This window comes from Strigops habroptila, chromosome 1 (assembly GCF_004027225.2).
Source record: "Strigops habroptila isolate Jane chromosome 1, bStrHab1.2.pri, whole genome shotgun sequence".
Lineage (NCBI taxonomy): Eukaryota > Metazoa > Chordata > Aves > Psittaciformes > Psittacidae > Strigops > Strigops habroptila.
Window position 1 is genome coordinate 2,401,381 of NC_044277.2, and position 12,291 is coordinate 2,413,671.

Consider the following 12,291-nt stretch of genomic DNA (forward strand, 5'->3'; position numbering starts at 1 on the left):
GAAAATCCCCGGCACTTCACACCAGCAATATCTTGGTTCAGGGGTTTTTTGAGAACTAAGAAGCTCCATTTAAATCTCAGTTTCAAGTTCTTTGCTGGAATGAATTCATTAAACTCTCTGGCCAAGACATGAAACCAGACTCATTCATCACAAAAATCCCCCCAGCTCTGAAGCCATCTACATTTCCAAGGAGCAAATATATTCCAGGGGCACACATTTAACCCTGTTTTGCAGTCAGCATGTTGGATCCTTTCAAGATGAGGCCATAAAGAGCAGAAGGACCAGAGAATGCTAGTTATCTCTTTGGGCCACCAACATGTGACAGCACTGCAATGGCCTTCTAGGAACAGATTACATGGGGACAAGACTAATTAGACATTCATTAAGTGCCTAACTCAGCAGACATTTAACCTTCTCTCATTACAGTGTCACATCAGCATCCCTTTAAGGCTCCAGCTCTGATTGCAGTGAAGCCAGCTCACATTTGGGAGGGTCACCAGGATTTTCAGCCATGAAGTCTCCATGTTTCAGGAAGCTTTCCCATTTCAACCCCCTGATCTCCTACTACAAACCAGTGTGGGGGCCTATTCCAGGAATACCACCTTGCATTCCTAAAAGAGAGTTCACCTTTAAACATCAGGATCTACAACCACTCTCTGCCTTCTTCCTATGTTGCCTGAGTCATCCAAGGGACAACTCATGAAGGCCAAAAATAGTTCCCCTGTTGAATTGTCTTCTCCTAGAAAAAAGATTCCCTGTTCAAGTCTTGCCGGAGTATCACTTGGAGGTAGCTGCAGAAAGGGGGGGAGATATGGGGAGATATGGCTCCTACTGCCAATACATTTCCAAGCACGTCTTGCTGATCACCAGGACAAGCTCCATGTGCAGCAAGACACCGAAATATCTCCTGCCGCCTCTGCACCCTGACAGATTCTTCCCACCACCGTCCTATGTAACCTCTACAACGTCTGCGTGGGACAGCAAGTGCAAAAAGGGTGTCTCACTAAACCAGGAAGCAGTTTGGAGCAGCCTCTCCTACCTCCAGACATTGAAGAACAGATGATGCAGACAAGGCAGGGTCACTTCAGTGGAGTTACTTTGTGAAGTCACTCGTAAATGACCACAAACATCACTTATCTACCTGAACCAAGTCTAAACTTATTTGCTATGCATGAAATCAGGCTGTTTCTTGAGAGTCCCAGGGGATCTAGAGCAAAGGGTCATGCTCCCATTTCCAGCCATGGCCAGGACATCTGGGGTCTTGGTTGGTAGCAGTTTATCTCCCATCTCTGCTCTTCAGCCACCGAAGCCAATGTCCAGCCCAATAGATCTATTCTCAGCCTGCTCTTGAGTGTCTTCACACACCACCTAATCTAGCACACGGCCATATACACGTACTCTCCATCCTTTGATACACCAGTGCCCAGGGATGGGAAGTGAACCTTCTCAAAGGGATCTCACCCACAGACTGTGAGCCAAAGCGTGGCTGCTTCCAAGGCAGATCTGTAGATTTTCACCCATCTATTTGGTATGGAAATATCCAAGATATAGAAAAGACACATCAGGGAAAGTCAGGCTCCACGTTTTGAGATGGTATCTGAGTATCTGGCAATTCCTTCTGTGCCTGAAAGTCATCAGGCTGGATTAGTATAACACACACATACACATTTGTTCAAAGATGAAAGTGTCAAGAAAGGCCCAGAAAAAACAAATGACTCAGAAAGAAACAAGGGGGGGGGGGGAAAAAAGCTTTCAGAGGAGAAAAAACATGCTACAAACACAATCAGGACAACAATGACAGCAATAACCAGCATCAGCACTTGGAAATTGGGAACCCTATCAAAATATTCCACCCACAAAATGCTGTTACGGGATTGCTGGCTCTCTGTCCAAATTGGATCTCGCCTCCATCTTCCTGATCAAGCCTTTGCAAGAATCAAAACAGACACAGTGACAGACAGAGCAGCACATGGAGAGGCTGGGCACCCTGCAAGCATCGTTTCTATGTGGATGGCATCCCACCAGTGAGGCTGATAATTCTGTGTCTTCAATACGGAGCAGATGTGAGCAGCCAGCAAAAAAATGATCTACAAATATTTGAGACCCAAAACGGATTTTGATTCAGCCACCGCTGAGCCTCTTTCATATTTATGTTCTGGGAACATCCAAGCACTCGACCTGGACGAGGAGAGATCTTTACAAAAGCCAATATTAAGCTCGAATGCTTCAGGATTTGCTGAAAATCTCATTTCAAATTTCACCTTTGGTCGCGATGAGAAAGGTCGCGTTGCTCGGGTTGGAGAAACCACCCAATAAGCAAACCCAAGGCACATGACTTCACGAAGCATGATGCTCCTCAAAAGCTATTCACACAGGAGTAAAGGGCATTGCAAAAGAAACCCGGAATCTGGAGAGGGAATACCACTGAGGAAGGTTGAAGAGCTAATGTGCAGGATTTATGGCTCGGCTCTGTGCCTTCATGTATTGATTCACAGATTAGTGAGAAGCAAAATCTCCCCCCAAATACACTGAGGAAAGCACTAGTACCTGAGCATAGATTAATCTCTCTGCTAATGCCAGACTGCGGGCTGCAAGAAAATCATGCTGCACAGCTTGGAGCTGTGCCTGGTAACCTGCTTCCTACTGCAAGCAAATATAGCCTCCTTCTCCCTGCCTAAAGCAATTCCCTACTTGCTGGGGGTGGCTGTAAAAGCCATGCAGGAGCCCCAGAGTCCAGACGTAGATGGATACCAGCTTTCTCCTGGTGGCAGAGGGCATTTTGGTCCAGCACGTGAAGAAGATGAGACTCTGGGGTGAGGGTTAGGTGCAATCCTGTACCTTGCCAAACTGGAAGCTCCCTTCCCTGCCTCCCAGATTCCCATTTAGCATCACACCTCCGCTTTACATAACCTACATGCTGGCAGGTGGGATGAGAACTGAGAATAAACACATCAGAGCGGATCTGACACAGGCGCTGATATAAAGGATTCACTTTTGGACCCCCCCCAGTTCCTTTCTGCTTTGCATCACACTGTAGCACCAATGAAGACCATGTCGGATGTCTGGAAGGACCATTTCCTTCCCCAAACCAGTGCCCAGATCAGACCTCAGGAGCATCTCACCCTTATTCATAGCCCTTCTTTTCATCCCTCTTCCACCTCCCTAGTCCCTTTCTAGCCTATACCATACTCAAGATCACCATCAAAACACTGATGAAACAGGAATGAACGCCAGCAAAGGCACCAAGTAACCCCATAGAAGCAGCATGGCAGTATTCTGTCTGAAAGCTTCCAGAAGAAAAATAAGGCTGAGAACAAAATGAGTGTTCCTTTCATTGCTGTTCCCTCAATCCAGACCCAGGAATCCAGTTTTCCCCATGAATTAAAATGGTTGATAGGGCTGCTGAGCACAGCCCGCCCCAGGAGGTATCTTAGATCCTGCCTTTTCTAGGATATCTGTAATTACTTTGGAAGACTGCTCACCCTCAGGTAAGAATCTTCCCTCAGCTTCTCTGAGACAGCAGAAGTACAACAAGCAAGGCACAATGAATGAATGAAACCATTTGGGGTGTGTTTAGAGGAAGGCTGCTTTGCAATTCCAGTTGCAGGCTCATAAAGAGCCACCGAAGGTTACCGGACCTGCCTATCGATGAGGAAATAAGGTTTTCATACTGGTCATCCATATACTCAGACACAGAGGTGATGGGGACAGTGTGACACCCTGGAGAGGAGAACCCAACCAGCCCTCCCTCACTCCCAAACACCTCCAACCACCTTCCACTCACCCAGGAACTCCGCTCCACTGCTGTCTTTAGGGCTGCTCATGCAGTTCTCCAAGTAAATTCCATCCTTATAGCAATCTTCCTTCTTCCTCGTGAGCCCCAGGATCTCACTGGCCTGATCTAGGACCTCCCCTCCCGAGCAAGAGCATGGGGTCTGCATAATGCCGCACGGATGGGAGCTGCTGCTGATGGCCAAGCACGCGTCCAGCCACTTGCAGAGCATCTGGCAAGCGGCTTTGCTAGGGTTCCTGTTGCCCACCACGAGGTACTCCACTGAGAAGTCCCTCTCCTGAGCCTTTGTGGGCTTCCACCGCATGGGCCATGTCTCCACGCCTGGTGGTGCTGTCTGCTTCATCTGGAGGAACTGCTTGTTGGACTGGAGGAAGGCAAAGCGGGTGGACCCATCGCAGAGCTTCAACACATCGTCGAAGCTCTCCATGCCCAGGTAGGTGCGGGTGGACTCCAGGAAGGAGTCGAACTGGTAGGTGCGGATGTGCTGGTGGTCACATATGCCGGTAGGTTTTAGGATCTTCATGTACAAAGTGTACCTCCGAGGGTCAGGGTTCTGGATAATCCAAGAGCAGAGAGAGGAGTTCAACGGGAAGACGGCAAAGGAGGAGAAATACCCAAAGAATTTCCCTTGGACCAAAGTGGTGCAGGGAGTTTGTGCCAGGTCCAGAGCGACCACGGTCCACACAAAGTAGAGTGGCGATACCAAAAGCAGGTTCAGGGCAGATCCAATGCTCCTCATCCTAGGTCTCTGGTCCTCTGGAACTCAAAGTAAATGTCAAGCAGGCGCCAGATCCTGGACATAACAGGGACCAGCTTAGAGGAAAAGTGATAGTTTAAGAGGCTCTGGATCCGAAATCAAGCCAATACTCCCATGTCTGGATTTGAGCTCCCTCCTGTGGCCATAAGCAACACCTGGAAAAAAAGGGAAGGGAAGGAGGAGGGGAGAGAAAGAGAAGAGATTTGGGATTTGGTCTTTTTTTTCTGTTGCGGTTTGTTTGGGTTTTTATTAACCCTTTGCGAGGCTGAGAATCCACACAGCAGCCCCAGTCCCAGCACATCCCATTGGGAAGATAGAGCCCCACATCACCATCTTCATGCTAGGTTTGAGGTTGTTCCCATCCCTGGGATGTCTTAACCCCCAGGGAGGACTAACAGTGGTGGACAACATAGCTGTGACCCTGCTTTCCCAGTGCCCTCTGTCAAGCAGTGTTGCTCTGCTAGGCTGAGCAGAGCCTCTGCAGTGATTTCTAACCACCTCCTCAAAGCAAACATCATTTATCTCTTCTTTAGGGAGATTCCACCCCTCTCCATCCCAAGGGAGCCAGGCTGCACCTAGATGGGGTAGGATGGAAGTTGGCTGCTGGGCTCTGCCTCCTCTCTTCCTTCTGCCAGCCCTTGTTGCTTCACTTCTTTCTGTCCTTCCTTTTCTCTCTCCTCCATCCCCTTCCACAAAACCAGTGCAGACAAGGGAGTTGTTGTTCAGTATCCCAACCCTGGTCTAACCCTGAGCCCGGACAAGAGCCATGCACTCAGTACAGGAGCTAAAAAGAGTGACAGAGGCAGATTTTAGGTCTTCCCACATCAGGCAGCCACCTTTCCTCTCACCCCTGTGCGCAAGACACCCCAAAGCCTGCAGTACTGTAGCTGGGCATAGAACACCTCTAGAGAGTGAGATTCCTTCCTGCCAGCCCCAAGGATCTCCTTCAGCCTCCAAAGCCCCTTCAGCAACAGTAACATCCATCCTGCATTTCCCTATGGACCCATTCCTGCAACGCTTCATAGCCCAGATTCCCTCTTCAGTGCCACTTCCCAGGCCCCTGGGCCCCTCCATGCCAAAGAGACTCCTGTGCCATCTGCACTCTTGCAAGCCTCCCTTTCTTATCCCTCCAAGAAGACCCTCCTGTTCTTTCTTCCCTCCCTCTCCCCTCTTTCCAGGGAGGAGAAAGAGGGGGAAACACTGCCAATAGCAGGACTCTCTTCATTTTGTACTCCATCCCCATGCAGTGTGCACCCCATGTTTGGGAAGAGGACCTATTAACAGATGCAGGGGTTGACTGGGAGTTTGAGCAGACCCTCGGTGTGTGGGGCATAGAGACATGGCACCTTTTCCTTCTTACCGTCCCAGCCATTTCCTTTCCTGCTTTATAGGCTCACCCCAGATAGAGGAAATCTGGAGTTTCCCCTTGGATGAGGCTTGCCCTGGCCCTGCAGCTCTTTTTGTCTCCAAAACAGAGGTGCTGCCCAATAAGATAGATCAGCCCCCTGGGAGGAAGGTTTCCCCTACCAAGTCAGGCTGATGCCTTAATTTCAGGAGCTTCCGTGGTCCACAGGTTAGTGAAAGACTCTGCATTGAAGCCTGAGTGCAAGCAGCCCAACTCCTGAGACATTAACATTGACCTGGGCTGCAACCCCAAAGCAATTCAGATCATGTGGGATGCATTTCTCCATGATCAGGGAGCACAGTGGCACTGCCAGAAGGAAATTAGGGTAAAAATCCATAAAGAGAGGCACCTACTGCAAGGAAGGAAGGAAAACGTCTTCTTCATTGCAGCTCTTCACCCTCAGCACAGACCCATGGTGTCCACATCTCTCCTTACCAGTCCTGCCATCTCCCACCCCAGCCAGGCTCTGCTTACCAAGACCACAAACAGAGGAAGCTTTCACAGCAGCCATATGAATTACCAACAAATCTACAATTCAAGCAGCTAAAGCCAATCCCAGGAGAGGCTGAAAACCAGGAGATGAAGCCCATAGACCATCCTGTGCATCTGGGAAAAGATCAGAAGTCAAACGCATCTCCGCATTCACCCCTTGGTTTCTCTCCTCGCTCCTCATCAAAGTTTGGTCTCTGCATCTCCTCTTGCTTGCAAAAGCCTTTCTTTCCTGAGGAAGAAAGGGTTAGGCGACTCGAAAGCCAGATCTGCTGTTTGCAAACTGTGTTTCATCCCAGCTCCAAATCACTGCAGCCCCTGCCAGCGGATTCCTGAGTGTCTGATGGACCTGACACTAATCAGCGTGGAATCCAAATGCATTTGCACTTAAATTTTTTAGGACTCAGGTTCCCCACTCCTGACAGTGGTTTGCAGCCTGCAAAGCTCTGCAGTGCAAACGTTCCTATGCCAGATTCCTGCCTGCCTCCAGGTCCGGATTTCGGGAACACAGCCTGCTTTGGGGATGCATCAGGCATCAACAAAGCATCCTATGAATTTCCAGAGAGGCCATCCTGATTAACAGGAGGGGTTTGCCTGTAAATGATTGTGAATGCCTGAAATATCTGCTTTAGTAAGTGAAATATCTGCTTTAGCAAGAGTGCTCGCTCAGCTTTGAAAGGGACTGCTGGTTTGACTCTCCCTTGCTGTAGGGCAGTGCTGGAGTAGCTCTGTGTTGTTTGTAAGCAGGCACAACCTTTGCAAAGCCAAAGTCTATCCAACCTTTGTATTGATAAGCCAGCCAAGGATCATCTTAACCTCTGGTCCAGCCCTTGAGGAAACCTGCCTTTCCCGGCTGGAAGCAGGAGCCAGCAGTGCCTCCATAGCAACGAGCTGATTAGGAGACAGGCTTTACACTGCGATCCAGTCCCTAATGGTGACTTCAGCGCATGGGATTCAGCCCAAGCCTCCTGCTCTCCACAATCCCTGTTTTTCTCACGCTGGCCACAGACCTACTGTTGAATGAGGATGCAACGAGCACAAAACATCTCCCCTCACTGCCCCTTCCCTGGGAAAAGCACTGTAAAAGCCAACAAACTTTAGCTAAAGAGACCCATTAATGGGACGCAGTGTTCCGGTTGTTAGGTCTCAGGATTGATTTCCCCTGAACGCAATCCCATCTGGAAGGTTTCACCAGAAGGAACATAAACATATTTTTTTGCCTTCAACTCATTCTTGCTGAAGTGGGGATCTTTACATGGAGCAGAATATGCGAAGAGGCAAAATCCTCTCCGCACCTGGATCTTGGGCTTCACACGTGTCGGACCTGGCAGGGAAGGGAAGATGCAGTGGGCAGTTGACTGGCTGCTGCATCTCAGTGGAGGGATCCATCTTCTACACTGTAATCCAGGAAAATCCCAAGGGGGACTTATACCAGAGGCTGCAGCCTGCAGCTGGGGAAGTGATATTAAATGCATGAAAAGACAGATTATTCCGGTGTTGGAGACCACATTCCTATGGCACACAGGCAAATTTGCCCATATTCCCATGGTTGCTGCCTCAGCTGGTGTCTAGGGAGCTGGGTTATTCCTGTTAATTTGTGTGATGGGAAACATCCCATCCCTTGGCTCCAATTTGGAGGACATGCCACAACCCTCCTGCCTTTCCTTCCAGTCCTGTGCCTGGTCTGGCAGAGAAGCCTTTTCTGGAGTAAAGCGTGGGGACAGCAGGTAATCATGGATTACCTTAAGCCATCTCTTGCCTGCATTCCTCAAGGACAAAGCAAGGGTAAAAATTAACTTCTTTGTGTGTAGAACTTGTTCATCCCAAGCAACTCACAGAAAGAGGCTGACAACTTGGGTTCCAATGGCCCTTCTGCCTTGGTTACTTTGTGCAGGAGTTAGAGATGAGGAAGTAGAGGGTTATGAAGAGATGTGAAACACTGGTACGGCTCCTGCACCCTCACACCACAGCGCAGAGCCCTGGTAATCTTTTCTACCTTCTTGCTGAGTATTTGCCATCCCATCCTGGCACCCATTAGCACAGGCACGGTTCAGAAACACAACCCCAGACAGACCTTCACAGCTTAAACACCATCAAACAGCGACTGAATCACATTACAATTGGCATCTGAGCTGCCCAAGGGCTCTAAGCATCCACTTTGTACTGGTTCCAGTGAATTTTGGGCCCTGAAAGCCATAGTGAGCTGTTTGCTGCTTCCAGTCAGGAAATGCTCTAATCCCTCCCTGCTCACACATGTCCCATGCTGCCGGCATCCCCAGGATGAGCATGGGGTATGCATGGGGCATACAGATGCATGCAGAAAGTAAGCAGGGACATGAGGGTGGTGGAAAACTTAGCTTCAGACCCAGATTATCTTGGTCTACCATTACTGCAGGAAAATAGCTCCTGGTTCTGCCTACAGCTGCCTTCACCCTCTATCTGAAGAGCCCAAAATGCCAATTCACCCCATCCCACCACATTCCAGATGGACATGTCCGAACTGCTATATTCAACTTCACAGCTGTGCCCCAGCACAGGGATTTCAGCTCTGCAGGAGCAGGAGGAGCCCGTGGAATGCTGCAACGTGCCGTGCTTTGCAGAGCCTGTGCATTATAAAGAGTCCTCCCGTGCGGGAAGCGCAACCTCCCTGCTTGTGCATCCACCACGTTCCTCCGTTGTGCTGGTGACACAGGGATCTTGGTGCAGCAGCCTGAGTCTGGCCAATGGAGGGCACTCTTAGATATACACGCACACACACACACGCACGTTCTCCACAGCCAAAAAAAAAGGGGGAAAAAGTCAAAACAGTGACTGCAGAAAGGGCATCATTCCTCACTGCTACCCCTAGGACCAATCCCAGCTCCCTCCCCTTAATCTGCTCCTACTATCTCTGCCATGCCCCAACTCCCCTCTCTCTGCCCACCGGCTGCCGTCCACGATTTACCTCCCTCTGCTTTTCCTTCTCCTGACCTTGGTACACGGCCGACATCCCAGCAGGGTGAAAACCACTCTCATCAAGCTAATCCTCCTTTCCTGGGGCTTCCTATTGCCTTGTAAGAAGTCCCCAGGTATCAAACCAAATATCCCTTTTGCTGGAGGCAGAAAATCACCTGGCCCCGGAAAGCTTAAGTCCCTTGGCGCTGTGAGAAAACACTGGGAATGAGTATGCTCTGTTGTTATTCACTGCTAGCAGAGAAAAGAAGCTGCAACTGCTTGGAAATCTTTTTGCTACCGAGGAGAGTGAGCAAAGCACAGTGGAAATGCCTGGAAAACACAGTGGGATCTGTAAACCCACAGCGCACAGAGTAAAGAAGGGCTTGAACCTGGCTGTCCTGTGGCTGCAGTGCAAGGGCTGCAAGGAGAGGAGTTACACCCCGGTAGCACCCAGAGAGGAACGGAGCTTGGACAGGTCTTGGAGCAGTGCCTCTTCCATAAAATCAGTGCTCAGGATGAGGTTTTATGATCCATTACCCTTAGAATCTGTTTTCTATGAGTGTTTACTTGACTCTAGCTATTCCCAGCAACAGTTTATCTACAGTGATTCATGCTTCTTTTCTAGCAAAGCAGAATCTAGTGAAAACTAAGACCTGAAAGCACAAAAGGATGACTTGGTGGGTATTGCAGGACTGGGAAATCCTTTAGGTTCCATCCTGACTTCAGCGTGCATCCACTCTCTGGAGAGGGTTTTCAGATGTAGACCATACCATAACCTGGAAAGTTGGACCTCCCCACACGAGGATCTGGTCTCACCAGATGTGCCTATGGATCAAACACTGAGAGCTGAACTCAGACAGACAAATCCCTTTGGGAAGCAAAGGAAAGCAGGCAAGGGGCCTTCAACTAATGAGATAGACAAGGGTGCAGCCCTTCTCCCTTGCTGCTGTTTCACTTGCCAAAACCAGGTATCTGCATGGGCCTCTCATATTTGCTCTACCACTGTAGTGATTGATGTATTGCAGAGAAAGCCTGATTCCCACCTGCCTGCTGTGTTAATAAATGATATTGATATACACCAGCATCTTTCATCCCAAATGTCTCTCAGCTTCAACCTGGAAAAGCCCCTGCTTTAGGGGTGGACTCCAGCAGACACATAACATCCTGCAGGAACAGCATGAAAAGAGTGGGAAATACTTGATCCTGTGATGGAGATTGGCTTGTGGGTCAGCATCATGGTCCCACTTCAATTTCAAAGGCTGGAAGAGGGGATCTGGAGAAAGGGAGGGCAATACATAGAAATGGGTCATCCTGGGATGCCCCAAGATGCTTTCAACCACAATGAAGTAACTCCAGAGCCCGTAAGACTCAGTTGAACCATTCCATCTCCACCTTCAGCACTAGCCAGATGAGGAGACACTATCAGGGGGAGCAAGAGGTCCCAGGTTTGAATCCTGGCTCCAGCATTTGTGCATACTCTCAATTAAGCATCTCTGCCAATCCACACTTCTGTTTTCTCACCTGAAAAGATGGATGTAAGAAGCATCCTTTGCTTTTCTCTAGTGCTCTGTGACCTGAAATGCTCCAGCAAAGTGCTGAAGATAGTGATTCATTCCCAACCCACTAGGATTTCATCCCAAGAAGAAATTAACTACCTTAAAGACCAAGCTCTCCCCTCCAGATCATGTTAATTGAAGATGGGTCTGTAGCTAAAACTCTCAGGCAGGGGTGTAGGCAGGTTCTGGCTCAGTTCCTGGCTCTACATGGGGTTTTTATAGTGAGTGGGATCAGGAGGCAGCTGAGCACAAAGACTGGACCCTAAAATCTAAAACCCAGTAAAACTGCTGTAGAGAAAAGCCTGGCAGACAAGAAGGACCAGATGTGCTCCATTTGGTCCCAGATGTGGCTGCCCGAGGGAAATGGGCCCAGGGCTTTGCAGCACCTTCTGTTGGGCCCAACACAGCCTCAGACAGATGTTGTGTGTTACTTGGTGTCTTTTAAACATCACCTTGGCCTGAGATGCAGCTGTGTTTGTCCTTAAATTTCCTCTACACACATACAATGTGCCTGGCATGGCCTGTTGGGAATATTACCAGGACTGGAAGTTTCTCAGGGGCTGCAGGACATAGGGATGGGTTAGATGGCATCACATAGCAAAGTCAAGGAGCCTGTGGGTCTCTTGGCTAAAGGCAGCTGATGGAGGTTGTCATGCTGTTACATCTCTCTCTGCCTCAGTTTCCCAATAGCAAAGTAGACTTAAACACCAGTTAACGCTGGTAAGGTACAACCTGTTGTGACTTAAGGCTAGGTATTGCTTCACTCTGTTCCCATGTGTTTCCTCATCCCCAGAGGAATACACAACTCATCTGATCCCTGTAAGGTCAGCCTTTCCTCCATGCCAGCATCACCCTCTGACTGCCCTAGTTCCCATCCATCCCCATCAGTGATTCCACCCGTGGAGCACTGCACATTGCCAGAAATACCCTGGATTCTACACCAGCAAATCCTAGAAAACTCCCCCTTCCCCTGTTGTCTTATTCCTACCCATTAGTTATCCAGGGATCCCTTTGGGATCTTTTCCTTTATGCTCCCACCCTGCTCCTGGGTGTGAGGATTACACAAGAGGTCTTGTGAGGGCAAGGTCATCCTAATGAATGACAGAAATCAGGCAGGGACCGGCCTGCTTCCATCACTGCTCATTCGTGCTGGGACCAGGATGCAATTGATTGGAAGTACAGTTGGAGGTTAAAAGCAGTGGCATTAGCTGTGGAGCTAAGTGGGAGCCCCCAGGGAGAGGGGGTGTTTAGAGGGGGAATGTGTGTTCATGCGGAGGCTCAGACTTTCACAGGCACAGCCATGGTTGGCAAACCCAAACCTGGGCTTTACCATTCACAGGGTTACACATGCACAAGA

At 49.4% G+C, this 12,291-nt stretch overlaps 1 protein-coding gene across 7 annotated transcripts in view; it reads right to left on the reverse strand.

Annotated features, from left to right (window-relative positions):
- The window catches only part of ADGRB1 (adhesion G protein-coupled receptor B1), a 290,268-nt gene that overhangs the window by 204,530 nt on the left and 73,447 nt on the right, over positions 1-12,291 (reverse strand). For all 7 annotated transcript variants that reach the window (XM_030496436.1, XM_030496423.1, XM_030496399.1 and 4 more), the window contains exon 2: positions 3,785-4,705. In XM_030496436.1, the coding sequence (XP_030352296.1) occupies positions 3,785-4,532 (748 nt within the window). In that variant the 5' untranslated portion in view covers positions 4,533-4,705. The remainder of the gene's footprint in view (positions 1-3,784; positions 4,706-12,291) is intronic.